Below are 16,084 nucleotides of genomic sequence, written 5' to 3'. Positions count from 1 at the left end.
TCCGCCTGAAAAACTGACAGGCGGACCTGATAGGAAAGCCCGCGTGAAAGGGCCCTAAAGTTCTGAAGGGTTATGGACCTGGAAAAAATCAAGTTTAATTAATCAACCATTGTTCATCTGCCAGCAAGCTGTTTGTCTAAAAACGAAAAAAAAAAAACAACGTAATCTTGCAATCTGGAGTTGATTTACTAAAACTGGAGCACTTAGAGTCTGGTGCAGCTGTGCATGGTAGCCAATCAGCTTCTAACTTCAGCTTCTTCAATTAAACTTTGGCAATAAAACCTGGAAGCCAATTGTTGCATCAGATTTTGCACTCTCCAGTTTTAGTAAATACCCCCTTGTTTCTTTATGTGTGGTCAAGTTGGAAAATGTAGCCAAATGCTGATCCAAATACACATCAAATAATTATTTAAAACATAAAAATCTGTTTTATATGCTGAAAGTATTTGTTTATCTGAGCTGCACTCCGATTGCCTAAAGATGTGGAAGCACTAGTAGTCAAGAAGGCCTGGTGAATGCACATATCCTGATGCTGCTTAGGGCTCTTTCACACGGCCGCTCCGCTTGTCCGCAAATCATCCTATTTTTTTCGGATGATTTGCGGACATAATGTAAGTCAATGGCACTGCTTGTGTCAGCGGAATATCATCCGCTGACATCCGATTTCCTTCCTTTCAGTTCTGTTCCGTTTTTTGGAACGGAACAGAACCCTATTTTTTCATCCGTTCAAAAAACGGAAAGGAAGGAAAATCGGATGTCAGCGGTGTCATCCGCTGACATCCGCAATGCCATAGACTTACATTATGTCCGCATATCATCCGCAAACGGATGGGATGATATGCGGGCACACGGAGCGGATGACAGAAATGTCATCCGCTCCGTGAAAAAAAAAAAGTCCCGCAGCGGAGCTCTCACACGGAGCGGCCGTGTGAAAGAGCCCTTAGAGGAGCGCACAGATGGATTACTAAACAGTATTTTGCTACTTTTTCACTGTCCAATCACAGGCTAAGGGCAGGGAAGTGACCCTGTTGTATTGCTCAAAATATAACTAAAGACAAAACTTTCAGGTTTTCAGGTTTTGTATTGCTGCCCAAGACTCACCCTCTCTATTTGTCCAATTTACCATTTGCATCGAGAGTGAAAGTGAAAGAAAATTCAAAATTTTGGGTTATCCCCACAACAGTAATAGAAGAGAAATCTTCCAATGGGAAAACTAGTTCTGATGATCCTCATGACAAATGATGATTTCCCCTCTGGAGGGATTTCCTCTTGCTTCCAATTTTGACCAGTGGGACAACCCCAATGGGTTTAACCCATGCTCTATCCAAAAAAAAAGTTTTACCTTTAGTTCTACTGTAAAGGATAATTACACCTTTGGAACATGTTACATATTCCATCTGCATTTAGATTGGAACATGTAACATGTAATAACTCCTGCCCCCTCTCCCCCAGATCGCCCCTCTATGTGACAGTGGATGGGGGCTCCTCTCCCAGCACCTGCTGTCACTTTTTGAAAACAGCATGGCTGTGCGGGGCTCCACCCAAGCAGCAGCGTCATTTATTCACAGATTCCTGTGAATGAATAAACTAAAAGTACCATGTGCCATTGTGGAAGTCAGACGTGTATTTTCAATGGGCTGTGGGGGGCACTGATGAGCACTCCTGTAGTCCACTGACATGTCTCCTGGCTTACCAAATGAAAGCCCATACAGAGGTACAGGATGAAAGCTGGGTGACATGTCTGCAGGAGACCACAATGCACCTGTGATCTACTGATCATGGGTGCAATGCTTTCCAGGCTCCTGCAGGAAAAAATTATAAATGCACTGCCTATTTTTCGTAAAGGGGAATTTAGCCTTTAACTTCAATAGGGAAAAGTGGGATCACTTATATTGCTTTGATGTTTGGAAAGGCTGTGTACATTTCAGGATTGAATGGAGAGAATAAAAAATCATTTGACAGGTATAACCACTGTCATATATGTATTTCTTTTCTGTATTAATTGTTTGCCTGCAGGTCAAGGTTTAACCTTTTTAAGTTAAGTGAACACCAGCATAGTTTACCGGGTACTTGTACAAGCTGTCCTGGTCTAGAGAATGCTCACTATTAGCACATAATGTCTGATTAAACTGCTACTAAACAATGATAAGAACTCTCAAAAAAGTATAGAAAACATGGGCACAGATAGTTTCAAAAAATGAACTCAAGTTTTTTCTATACTTCTTGAAGTTGCAAATGGCTTATTTTTGGAAAATAAATGTTTGGGGTAAAGTAAAACAGGGTAGCCAATAAGAATTAACCTCCTTCGGCTTTGATGTTATTGAATTAAAAACTTGCAATCACATATGGATTAAACATGGTTCATTTTATTTTTATTAACTAAGCTTGATTTATATATAGGTATGAACAGCCAATCTCTTTTTTTGTAGGCCAATTCAGTTACTTATGCCAGCTTTACATATAAGACCAGAAAATGAGACAGTACCTTTTGTTTTGAAGGCAAAGTTGCACAACTTGCACACGTAAGGGCGTACATCTGTGTGGGTGCGGATATGCTTCTTCAGCATGCTTGGTTTCTTGCAGCGTATACCACATTCTTCACATATGTACTTTCCACGACCTCGTCCCCTCACATATACATAGTCTTCATTAGACTTGAAGCTGTTGGCATCAAGATGACAAACAATGATTCATTTGTGTCTTCTAACTCTTTGTCCTCATCATCCTGGATCTAGAAATGTGGTTTATACATCACGTTTGCTTGTTATGAGAGTTAAAAAACACCCTTACTTAAAGTATTTTTCATTTTACTATGCCTTCAATCATGTGTTGCAGAAGCATTATTTTGTAGGATGTAAAAATGAAGTTACTATATCCAGAAAATATAACACTCAGACGATGTGTATTGGACCAGTGGTGGGATTCAGCCGGTTCGCACCGGTTCGTGCGAACCTGTTACTACAAATTTACAAGTTTGCAGAACCGAAGCTCAAAGCTGACTCCGATTATGTCACTGAGTCTGTGTAGTCAGATTTACAGTTCAGTGTTCAGCAGACCCGCGCAGGTCACTTCTGTGTGTAGAGTGGAGAGGGGAGGAGCCTCGGACCCAGGCAGCTAATCGGCTGCGGCTAGCAGGACACTTCCTTGTGTTCAGTGGAGAGGGGAGGGGCCTCTGACCTGAGCAGCTAATCAACTTCTCTCTTCAGCGTACAAGCAAAGTAATTCACTTGTACACTGAAGCCGATTAGCTGCCCTGGTCAGAGGCCCCTCCCCTCTCCACTGAACACAAGGAAGACAGTGACACCTAGCAGGAGGGAGAGTGGGATCCATGTGATAAGATATGTGTCAGTGTAGGTGAGTTATGATGAAGGAACGTGTACTGGGCTCATCAGTCACTGGGCAGGGTGCGTGCTTCTGGTGTCCATAGGACTGAAGAGTTGGGATGGAGCTCCCTCCCTGTCATCTCTTATCTCTCATACAGCAGGCTGGGTGTGAAGAGGTGAGCCCTGGCTGCAGTGTGACATTTAGCCTGCACACAATGGATATACACGAAGAGTTCTTTTAGAGAACACCAGACCTGGATGTGATCTTTTATAAGTGATCCCACATCTGTTATCTGTGTGTATTTATGTTCAGAAGACCCCACGATGATGTAATAGTAAAATGCCAACCCTTTGTTCTGGCAAAGATGCTGCTATTATTTGAAACAAAGATTCCTATACCATATGTGTCACACTTCCCAGGTGTCAAGAACAAATCCTCCTAAAGAGCGAACACTGCTAATGTGTTTGCTCTTCAGGAGGATTTGTTCCTGACACCTAGGAAGTGTGACACATATTGTATGGGACATTTGCAATTAAGGAAAATGGGTGTCTCCAGAACCATGGGCCTAAATGAGCCCCAGCAGGCCCCTATGTGTTCTGGACATACACCCGATTGTGGGACTTTGAGAGTGGAATGCACTTGGCATGTAAAGATAAATAATGGTACAGGATAACAAATAAAATGCAAAAGGTTTATTAACACAAATCCATATTAAAATTGGTCACAAAATGATACCAAATGTCAGTGCATTATTATAATACAATCGAAGAACCGTATCTTGTGGTAATTGGGTCACATGGGTCCGACATGTTTCGCCGCCAAAGTATCGGCTTCCTCAGGGACCTTTGAGACTTGGTCACCTCCAAATAGTTTCAATTATTGTATCCAGGGCATACATATATCTATGCTCATGGGTAGAGACTGTGCGTCCATCCAGAGAGTAAATAACTCCTGGACAAAGTCCAGCTGAACACGTCCTCCCTGAGAGACAGAGACTGAACCGAACAGAGCTAGACCACAGGAATTTCCATTGCTAAACGAGCCAACCATGAGAAGGTTGTAGCCTCGGATGTATCAGAGTGTCATAGACATCGGTACAGCAGGCAGCGCCACCGTAGTCGTGGCCTGACCGAGGCCACGACTACGGTGGCGCTGCCTGCTGTACCGATGTCTATGACACTCTGACAGATCGGAACCCTAACTGACATTAGATAAAAAAAATTACACCATGCTTGAAAGTAGGAACTGGTTACTAAAATTTTTGAATCCCACCACTGTATTGGACCCATTTGAACATATGTAAGTAAACAAGTAATTGAGTGAATGTTGTTCGGCGAATCATTAAAATAATGAATATGCGTTAGCTATTTAGCAATTTGGTGGTCTCAATGGTCACATTTCTATTCTTTTGCTAGCAAAGGGTCTACGAAGCCTTCAGTCACATAACAAAAAGCTCCTGTTCTGCAGGTTTTTCAGGTCAGTAATAAAGTGAATATCTATTTTGCAAAGTGAACGTTTGCTGAGCTTAGTAATACTGTAAAGCTGCGTTCACATCAATGGTCCAAGCTAATTTTTTTATTTTTTTTTGCACATAATTGGATGTTAAATGTGAACACTGTTTCACCTTATTACCTATGCTCAGTGAATATTTAAATTGTCGTGTTTGTGTTTCTTTATTATATCAACCCCCATGTACCTCCTGGAAAACAATGCACATGTGACTGAAGAAAACTGGAAAAAATAAAAAAAAAATATTAAAATATGATACCATTTTGATGAAAACACATTTTAAGGATATGTACCCACTGACATTTCTACATGCACATGCAGAATGCAGCAATTAAGATACGTGAAGCATACTTCTCTATACCCACTGCTAGTTTTGATGGAAAAAGTGTATATGAGAACATCCACTCTGTAAAAAGAATAGAACACATAATAGGAAAACCCAACATGTCTCAATATAAACTAAATGAATAAGAAGCAATGGGCTAACTAAAATAAAAGGAATAGCTGGTTATGTACAATCTAGTTGTACAATCCCAATTCAATCTCTTTTAGGTGTATGGATAAACAATTTATTCAGTTTGTATCGAATCTGGTAGGCCCTTGTATTACATGTTGTTAGTAACATGTATGGTCAGCATCACTTGAGATACTTGCAAGACCACACTACCAACAATCACTGGGGGTTATTTACTAAAACTGGAGGGTGCAAAATCAGGTGCAACTCTGCACAGAAACCAATCAGCTTCTAGGACTTATTGCCAAAGGTTAATTGTACAAGCTAGAGTTAGTAGCTGATTGGCTACCATGTACAGCTGCACCAGATCCTGAGAGCTCCAGTGTTAGTAGATTAACCCCACAATGACTATATACATATATATATATATATATATATATATATATATATATATATATATATATATATATATATATATATATGTCATAATATGTTAGCATAAGTTTGTTATGACCGTCTGATGAACGCTAAAAGAAACTGACTATATTGAGACCTATTTTCTTTCTCCACCATCTGTAGACCTCTATCCAGGAAGGAAGATGTGCAAGAAATATGATAAAATACAGTTAAATATATCTTCTTTGCTGTACATGCTAAGCATAGTAAACAGATAAGCTATCTACACCTATGTAAATACACCTGCATGTATGTAATCCTCAGTACGAGAGGCCAAAGAACATTTTTGCACATGTGCATTACTTACATCTGTTTCTAATTAAATGCAGGAAAAATGCAGCATCATTACGTGTATATAACCACTATAATGGCGAAACACTCCGCTTGTTACTGACTAACTATGTGTAACAAGGCCCCATAGCAAATTGATTAAATAATGCTATTTCTCTAGGGATATTACTATTACTGCCTGCCTAAATCACTGAGTGGTCAGTGTTAGGTCCTCTGTGCACCTGGGTTCCATAGCATTAAAACAACAAATAAATACATTTGAAGAAGGGTCTTTACAAAAATATGGCACTGGTTTAAAAGTTTTTATTTCTTGAACCCCACAACAATAATTTAAAACATTAAAACACAAAATCCATTTTTTTTTACACATTGTCAATGCCTGTCATTATTAGACTATAGAAAGTAGTTTTAGCCATGAAGTAACCTTGCTATTTACCAATAGACATCATAAATCCATGCCTAAAGTAGACCTCTCTTTAAAAAAAAAAAAAATGTAAAGTGGCACAATAATGCCTCGTTTCCACTGAGCGGATCGGTTCGGGTCAGTTCGGTACGGTACGCTAATTTGAGTGTTTCCATTATGAAAGTGGCCCATACAACCGAACCAAACCGCACCATTCTTGGTCCTGCTTCAGATGTAGGGCCATAGGAAATGGTACGGTACGGTTAGGGCGGAGCTACTGGCGTCACACGATAGATTCCACTGATTGGCGGACAGGAAAACCTCAATGCTAACGTCAAATGAAAGAGCAAAACAAACACCTAATATGGTGTAAACCCCGCATGGTCCCTGGTGGCCCGACTTGCAGTGGAAACGCTCACCTAAATAGACCGGACCATTCTAACCCTTCCAAACTGTACCGACCCGAACCGTTCCGCTCAGTGGAAACGAGGCATAAATGTCCTTTAAGCTTAGAAGCTTGCATGGACCATTAAAGCTGGGTTTTAGGCAAAAAGCTAAATACACAGTTATATACAGTAGGCATATGCATACACATATGTGAACCAACTCACCTGCCAAATTGTTTGGTGCATTTTTAATTTATCTGTTGCCCAGCTCTAAATCCCTGCTAAAGAGCCCCTGAGAGCCCGAAAACTGGGAAAGTGTGGTGGTTGGTGGTGGCCACTTGAAGAGGTGTGGTTAGCACTGTTTTTGCATGTGTGTGCATATTAGGGAAAATCATACTTAAAACTTGAAAACTTTTTAACTGCCATCCAGACATTACATCATGCTACAGATAGCTGGCAATTTAGCTGCAACAGTGCTGTCATCAGTGTGGGAGACTCAAAGGAAGGCCATTACTAATTCTGCCTAACCATCCCACAACTATGAAGCCACTGCTAGGTAATAGTTGGGCAACAGGGGTAGAGGTTAGGAATTATGAAAGGTTTCTCTAAACGTATTCTATTTTCTCTTTGGTGAGCAAGCAATAAAAGACCTGGAATAGTGTATTTAATTTTTACTCAGTGTCCATTCACACTACTGCGACTTGTCAGGCGACTTGTCAGCCTGACAAGTCGCGGTCCGTTGCGGTCCATGCAGTGCTACAGGACCCGTTCTAATAGGAGCGACACAAGTCGCTCCGACTTAGAAAAAGGGTCCTGTACTACTTCAGGGCGACCTCGGAGCGACTTGCATAGACATTCATTATATGAAGTCCGTGTAAGTCGCGCAGAAGTCGCGGTGCACGCGACTTCACAGGTTGCCCCTGAAGTCGGAGCGACCTAGTGTGAACCGAGACTTAATGTAAAGTTTATAGTTCAAGATTTACATGGTTACAAAACGTTATCAATATTATAATAAAGCCCAACTCCAGTTTTATTGTTTTGGAGGGAATAAAGCCTCTATCAGGTTTTCATTGTTGTCAATGCCCCTATCAGGGATATTTATTTCCCCTCTCTTCCCATCAAGGCACAGGGACACTGACAAAAACACATTTCTTCTATAGGGGTCATAGTGACAGTAGGGGTAATCTCTACAAATGTTGACTCTCCCTACTCAAAAAAATGATAAAGTTCAAGGACCTATATGTAAAAGAAAATAAAAATTTGTGAACAGGCAGGTTTTTTTTATTGCAGAAGAGACATGTAACGTCTCTTTTGCAATAAAGTACACTTACCTGCATAGTCTCAATCCGCTGTGGAATGTATACTGAGCTGTGAATGCGCGGCTCAGTTTACATTCCAGCACACTGCTAGTGTTCTGGGATGACTGCCCTCTCACACTTGTGCATGAGTGATGTCATCTCACCTTGGACAATCAGAAGAGCCGAAAACAGGCACACTTAGGGGAATCTTAGAGGATGCCAATGCCAACGAGGGACCTCACAACTGTCGGATCGTTGGAGCATAGGTGAGTATTTATGACTTTACTTCTGCTTTAAAGAGGTTGTAAACCCATGAACGTTTTTTTTTTTTCTGTAACCTGAAAGAGAAACACATAATGAGCTAGTATGCATCGCATACTAGCTCATTATGAAATACTTACCTAAGAACGAGCCCCCGCCGTGCCACTCACTCACCTGTATGACGGGCGACATGTCCAGTCGCCCGTCTTCCGGGATCGCGGCATCCAGCCATCTGATTGGCCGGAGCCGCGGTGACGTCACTCCCGCGCACGCGCGCGGGAGCCGACGGTCACGGCACGGGGCTCTGAAGAAACGGCACCAGCGGCCCTTCCTTCAGAGCGCATGCGCCAGTGACGTCACTGGCTGCATGTAAGGTAAATATCTCCTAAACGGTGCATGTTTAGGAGATATTTACACTACCTATAGGTAAGCCTTATCATAAGCTTACCTATAGGTAAAAGTGTCAGAGGAGGGTTTACTTCCTCTTTAACACATACCTACAATCTCAAAACAGATGCTATCTGTCTGAGCTTACTTTTACTGCCATTTAATTAACAATTATATATTACTAGCAGAGTTTTTTGTATTAAAGTTTTTACATAGTGTGCTAATACATTATGACTGTGGATAAGAACAAGTATGTGTACTGAAATCTAGGATATAAGATAGGTGTAGGGAGGAATCCATGTATCCTATTAGGGAAATACTGTTTAACTATATGGCCGTTCAGTAAAATATGAGAAGCATTGCAGCACACCACACGAGATAACACACTATACTGCACATTATCATATGCAAACCACTTCTTTATAAGATCCTAATAAAGAGAAGTCACACTTTTGCATGGCAAATGTAACTGAACATGAACTTATAGCAGAACAGCAATTGCTTACAACCAGTTATGTGCTGATGTACAAAGGATTAAAGTGGAACTCCAGGACTTTTCAATTTTCAGTCCCCTCCTTTCTGTATTAAAAAAATATACAAATTTCTATCTACCCCTCTCCATGCTCCAGCATTGTCCCTGACTTCCTCCTTGGTCCTACATCAGATCCTCTTTAGGGCAGAATGACATTCTGTCACTCTGCCCATTTTCTTTGAGCTCAGCCTGTCATTTACAAAAACCTCTATAGGTGTGTCATCACACAGGCTGGGCTCACAGTGCTCCAGGATTGAGTGGGGCTCACCCATCCTAACATTATCTTAAACGATGCCCATTCACATCCTACCACTGACAGGGGGAGAAGAGGCTGCAGTACTGTCACTAGACTGGCAAGAACACAAAGCCAAAAAAGGTATGCATAGGGGCTTAATGAAATACAGAGGGGGCGAACAATTGCCCAAGCCTGGAAAAAACTATCTGTCCCCTTTCAGGGGCTGAAAGATCGCAAGACCTCGTTAATGCTTGGTGAACAGATGTTGAGCATCTGCAACAACACTTATGCCAAGTTCCTCAAAATTTGGGAACCATGGCTGTCAAATGCCTTTCCTACCCCCCCAGCTAGCTTGGGTCGTCTGTGACAAATGGTCCAGATGTTCCTGAACCCTTCCCTTTTCCCCATCTCTTGGTCCCTATCCTTCTGGCCTCTCTTTATTTTCTAGACTCTCCTATCCCTTCTCAAGCTCCCTACTCGGTAGGTGAGCGACCTCCCTATAGCTCCACCTTTCTGTCTAACTTTCTTCTGTTTTCTACTCCTCTATTCCTTTCAGTTCAGCTTTGGTTGTACATTGCACCACCTTTTGGAATTTGACGGGCCTACGGGGTGCCTCGTAGTTGTGGGAAATCTCTCTGGGACCCCTGGATCATTAACATTTAAATTTACTACTGTTGTGTTAATTCTATTTTTTTCTGTTTATGTGTCCCTTTATGTTTGCCCTTTTTATGAGCTAATACCTGTTTCAACCTCAATACGCTATAGCCCCTGCGTGGGCGGAACTCTTTTAGCCACTTGTTAAAACTGAATAAAAACGATTGAAACAGAAATACAGAGGGGGCTTCAGGGGAGTAGAGGGAGGGAGGCAGGTGGTGCGTTGGGGGAATCCTGGAGACTTTAAATAATCAAAACTGGTATAAATTGCTGTCCAGAAGTAATTGCGATGCTTACCTAGGTATTTATTGTAAGGAATACATTTTTATACTCCAAACCAGATTTCCTGTTTGCATCCCTTCAGATGTCAAATCTGAATTAGAGACATTTTTCTTAAGAACTGTAGCAATTACATTTGCATTTTTTGTTAAAAATACCAGGGATTACTGAAAAAAAAAACATTTATGGCCAGATTTCTGAGACTATGAAAATTGCTGCATTGTGCAATATTACTTCTACTTGCATATCAATTATTGCTTGTTATCTTACCCTCCTTCAAATATTTTAATCCGCATTGGTTCTGATTGTTTAGCTGAAATATCTTTCTCTCCATGACTTTCTCCTTTTGTCCTTTCTTTGCTACTTCCAGCAGTCTTCTTTTCAAATTTACTGTTAACAAGGAGGGGCGGCTCTGGTTTCATCTAGGACATAAAAATAAAATTGTTCTATGATCTCCAATTATATCAGTCTTTTTCATCATGCAGAACTGTTCCCTGGATGTAATATTTGAAAATCCACACTAGCAGCGCCAATAGGCATTATGATCAATTCACAGGTTCTCAAAAAAAATTCACAGCTCTAACTTTTCACAATGAATTCTTATAGAGAGCTTTTCCACATCTACCACAACTTGCAATAAATAGAATATTCATATGTCTTTAGGGTCTATTCAAACACACTTTATCATTACATTGAACCTTTCAGCTGCAGTTAATGTACCTTTATATAGGTCCTTTCTTATTTACTGAACATCACTCGTTCCATTAGGAGAGTGGTTCCACCCTTACTCATTTATTCAGTTTCACCACACAAAAGGCCAGTCAAGTCAACTGTTATCTCTTATTTCTGTCAATTGACATCAATAAGAGGAACTGTCTTTGTATTCCAGTGGTCCCAAAATTCTCAAAACGCTATATTTTTAATTTGTTTTCATTGCATGACCACATTTCACTTTGTTTAATCAATATACATGACTTTACATGGACACCTAACATACAATGCCTTTTGAAAGCATTCGGCCCCCTTGAACTTTGCGACCTTTTGGCACATTTCAGGCTTCAAACATAAAGATATAAAACTGTAATTTTTTTGTGAAGAATCAACAACAAGTGGGACACAATCATGAAGTGGAACGACATTTTTTGGATATTTCAAACTTTTTTAACAAATAAAAAACTGAAAAATTGGGTGTGAAAAATTATTCAGCCCCCTTAAGTTAATACTTTGTAGCGCCACCTTTTGCTGTGATTACAGCTGTAAGTCGCTTGGGGTATGTCTCTATCAGTTTTGCACATCAAGAGACTGAAATTTTTGCCCATTCCTCCTTGCAAAACAGCTCGAGCTCAGTGAGGTTGGATGGAGAGTGTTTGTAAACAGCAGTTTTCAGTTCTTTCCACAGATTCTCGATTGGATTCAGGTCTGGACTTTGACTTGGCCATTCTAACACCTGGATATGTTTATTTGTGAACCATTCCATAGTAGATTTTGCTTTATGTTTTGGATTATTGTCTTGTTGGAAGACAAATCTCCATCCCAGTCTCAGGTCTTTTGCAGACTCCATCAGGTTTTCTTCCAGAATGGTCCTGTATTTGGCTTCATCCATGTTCCCATCAATTTTAACCATCTTCCCTGTCCCTGCTGAAGAAAAGCAGGCCCAAACCATGATGCTGCCACCACCATGTTTGATAGAGGGGATGGTGTGTTCAGGGTGATGAGCTGTGTTGCTTTTACGCCAAACATAACGTTTTGCATTGTTGCCAAAAAGTTTGATTTTGGTTTCATCTGACCAGAGCACCTTCTTCCACATGTTTGGAGTGTCTCCCAGGTGGCTTGTGGCAAACTTTAAATGACACTTTTTATGGATATCTTTAAGAAATTGCTTTCTTCTTGCCACTCTTCCATAAAGGCCAGATTTGTGCAGTATACGACTGATTGTTGTCCTATGGACAGAGTCTCCCACCTCAGCTGTAGATCTCTGCAGTTCATCCAGAGTGATCATGGGCCTCTTGGCTGCATCTCTGATCAGTCTTCTCCTTGTATGAGCTGAAAGTTTAGAGGGACGGCCAAGTCTTCGTAGATTTGCAGTGGTCTGATACTGCTTCCATTTCAATATTATCGCTTGCACAGTGCTCCTTGGGATGTTTAAAGCTTGGTAAATCTTTTTGTATCCAAATCCGGCTTTAAACTTCTCAACAACAGTATCTCGGACCTGCCTGGTGTGTTCCTTGTTCTTCATGATGCTCTCTGCGCTTTAAACGGACCTCTGAGACTATCACAGTGCAGGTGCATTTATACGGAGACTTGATTACACACAAGTGGATTCTATTTATCATCATTAGTCATTTAGGTCAACATTGGATCATTCAGAGATCCTCACTGAACTGAGAGAGTTTGCTGCACTGAAAGTAAAGGGGCTGAATAATTTTGCACGCCCAATTTTTCAGTTTTTTATTTGTTAACAAAGTTTGAAACATCCAATAAATTTTGTTCCACTTCATGATTGTGTCCCACTTGTTGTTGATTCTTCACAAAAAATTACAGTTTTATATCTTTATATTTGAAGCCTGAAATGTGGCAAAAGGTCGCAAAGTTCAAGGGGGCGAATTCTTTCGCAAGGCACAGTACCTTATATACTAAATACAGTATGTAGTCTCACAACTGATAAACAATCTTAACATATTGGTTTTGGTCCTCTACTGTCCTCAAAAACCTTACTCTTCTCTACTAAGTGGAAAAAAAGACAATGACCACATCTACACATCCTTGATTGTTAATGTTTATTCAACTATGATTATTTGATGTGGCAATGTATTCACTTTGACCTAACTGGTCCCTCAAAATTGAAACCCTTTTATCAATGACTGAAAGAAAGGGGCCTACTATTTATTTTATGTTCTTATATATTGCATTTGTAGGAATTCTCTTATAGAGACATTTTATATTGTTGAAGGGAGGTGATGGCTAATCACGTGAAGAAGCTTAATCTCCACTGATGATTTCAGAAATGTGGATGTAGTTATTACTAATCCATTCCTCCCTTTCTGGCTGGCATGACTGATCAGTTTAGCAAAGAGAAAGGAAAAGGTGCTACTACCCCAAATTATCCAAAAGTCTTCCTGAGCTGTTGGGTGCAGGATAAGCAGTCACTCAGCTGCATACACGATAACTGGTAGAAGATGATCCGCAACTCTATACATGCTCTTAAATATCTCCAAATGTATTGATACTCCATAAAAGACAAAAAGGTACAGCAGATGGCATCAGTGTACTGTGATGGCATGGTAGTCTCCCCGCTGTCAGAATAAAATAACGCAGTGGGGAGGATTCCCCCTTCCACCTTGTATGTGTGGATTGGGGAAATTGAGCCATATTTTTCACTCAACTAGCTGGTTTAATGATACAAAAATGACTTATCTATGGGCAGCATTAGTCAGAGCATCCATTGACAGACATATGAGATAAAAGTTGATTTGACTGATTTCAATGGCCTTGGAAAATGGAAAATTATTATTTGATTTAAGGAGTTGCTCTCACAATGCAATAACTGGAGTTCAGAAAAGAATAAAAAACACAAATAATAGACCCTAAAGAAACGATATTATATCCGGAAAAGTGAAATCCTATTTATAGATGTACAGCTGCAAGAAAAAGTATGTGAACCCTTTGGAATGATATGGATTTCTGCACAAATTGGTCATAAAATGGATCTGATCATCATCTAAGTCACAACAATAGACAATCACAGTCTGCTTAAACTAATAACACACAAATAATGAAATTTTGCCATGTTTTTATTGAGCACACCATGTAAACATTCAGAGTGCAGGTGGAAAAGTATGTGAACCCTTGGATTTAATAACTGGTTGAACCTCCTTTGGCAGTAATAACTTCAACTAAACATTTCCTGTAGTTGCAGATCAGAACTGCACAACGGTCAGGAGTAATTCTTGACCATTCCTCTTTACAGAACTGTTTCAGTTCAGCAATATTCTTGGGATGTCTGGTGTGAATCGCTTTCTTGAGGTCATGCCACAGCATCTCAATCGGGTTGAGGTCAGGACTCTGACTGGGCCACTTTAGAAGGCGTATTTTCTTCTGTTTAAGCCATTCTGTTGTTGATTTACTTCTATGCTTTGGGTCATTGTCCTGTTGCAACACCCATCTTCTGTTGAGCTTCAGCTGGTAGACAGATGGCCTTAAGTTCTCCTGCAAAATGTCTTGATAAACTTGGGAATTCGTTTTTCCTTCGATGATAGCAATCCGTCCAGGCCCTGAAGCAGCAAAGCAGCCCGAAACCATGATGCCCCCACCACCATACTTCACAGTTGGGAGGATGTTTTCATGTTGGTGTGCTGTGCCTCTTTTTCGCCACACATAGTGTTGTGTGTTTCTTCCAAACAACTCAACTTTGGTTTCATCTGTCCACAGAATAGTTTGCCAGTACTGCTGTGGAACATCCAGGTGCTCTTGTGCAAACTGTAAACGTGCAGCAATGTTTTGTTTGGACAGCAGTGGCTTCCTCTGTGGTATCCTCCCATGAAATCCATTCTTGTTTAGTGTTTTACATATTGTAGATTCGCTAACAGGGATGTTAGCATTTGCCAGTGACTTTTGTAAGTCTTTAGCTGACACTCTAGGATTCTTCTTCACCTCATTGAGCAGTCTGCGCTGTGCTCTTGCAGTCATCTTTACAGGATGGCCCCTCTTAGGGAGAGTAGCAGCAGTGCTGAACTTTCTCGATTTATAGACAATTTGTCTTATCGGGGACTGATGAACAGCAAGGCTTTTGGAGATACTTTTATAACCCTTTCCAGCTTTATGCAAGTCAACAATTCTTAATCGTAGGTCTTCTAAAAGCTCTTTTGTGCGAGGCATCATTCACATCAGGCAATGCTTCTTGTGAAAAGCAAACCCAGAACTGGTGTGTGTTTTTTTTATAGGGCAGGGCAGCTGTAACCAACACCTCCAATCTCATCTCATTGATTGGACTCCAGTTGGCTGACATCTCACTCCAATTAGCTATTGGAGATGTCATTAATCTAGGGGTTCACATAATTTTTCCACCTGCGCTGTGAATGTTTATATGGTGTGTTCAAACATGGCAACATTTCATTCTTTGTGTGTTATTAGTTTAAGCAGACTGTGATTGTCTATTGTTGTGACTTAGATGATGATCAGATCACATTTTATAACCAATTTGTGCAGAAATCCATATCATTCCAAAGGGTTCACATACTTTTTCTTGCAGCTGTATATACTAAGTTAGCACTTTCAGTTGATTGACCCATCTTTTCACATACACAATCTGCTAATGTGGACACATGCAGGCAAACAGCAGTCATTCCTTGAACCACATTTCCCTCCAACCTTCCTTATGCATATTTGGTGTTTTGGGACTTCTTTGAGATTAGACAGGTAAAGTAAAATACTTGAGTTATAAAAGCTGAAACTAAAGGTATTGGGGAAGATGTATATTAGGAACTCTAGGTGCAGTGATCATACAACTGAGCTTGTCTTGAAGATTGTGAAAAAAAAACCTATACTGCTCCAGAGAGCAAGATTCAAACCTTCTAAGATTTTACTGACTGCACTTCAGAAGAACCCTCTTATATTTT

The 16,084-nt window shown here is 40.5% G+C and overlaps 1 protein-coding gene across 1 annotated transcript in view; it reads right to left on the bottom strand.

Annotated features, from left to right (window-relative positions):
* The window catches only part of HIVEP2 (HIVEP zinc finger 2), a 143,387-nt gene that overhangs the window by 18,314 nt on the left and 108,989 nt on the right, over nt 1-16,084 (bottom strand). The window contains exons 5-6 of the mRNA XM_082252524.1: nt 10,740-10,891; nt 2,486-2,661 (exon numbers count right to left, since the gene is read on the bottom strand). Of these exons, the coding sequence (XP_082108650.1) occupies nt 2,486-2,661; nt 10,740-10,891 (328 nt within the window). The remainder of the gene's footprint in view (nt 1-2,485; nt 2,662-10,739; nt 10,892-16,084) is intronic.

The sequence above is a fragment of the Pelophylax lessonae genome, assembly GCF_965119305.1.
Source record: "Pelophylax lessonae genome assembly, chromosome: 3".
Lineage (NCBI taxonomy): Eukaryota > Metazoa > Chordata > Amphibia > Anura > Ranidae > Pelophylax > Pelophylax lessonae.
This window is presented reverse-complemented; position numbering and strand designations above follow the sequence as displayed.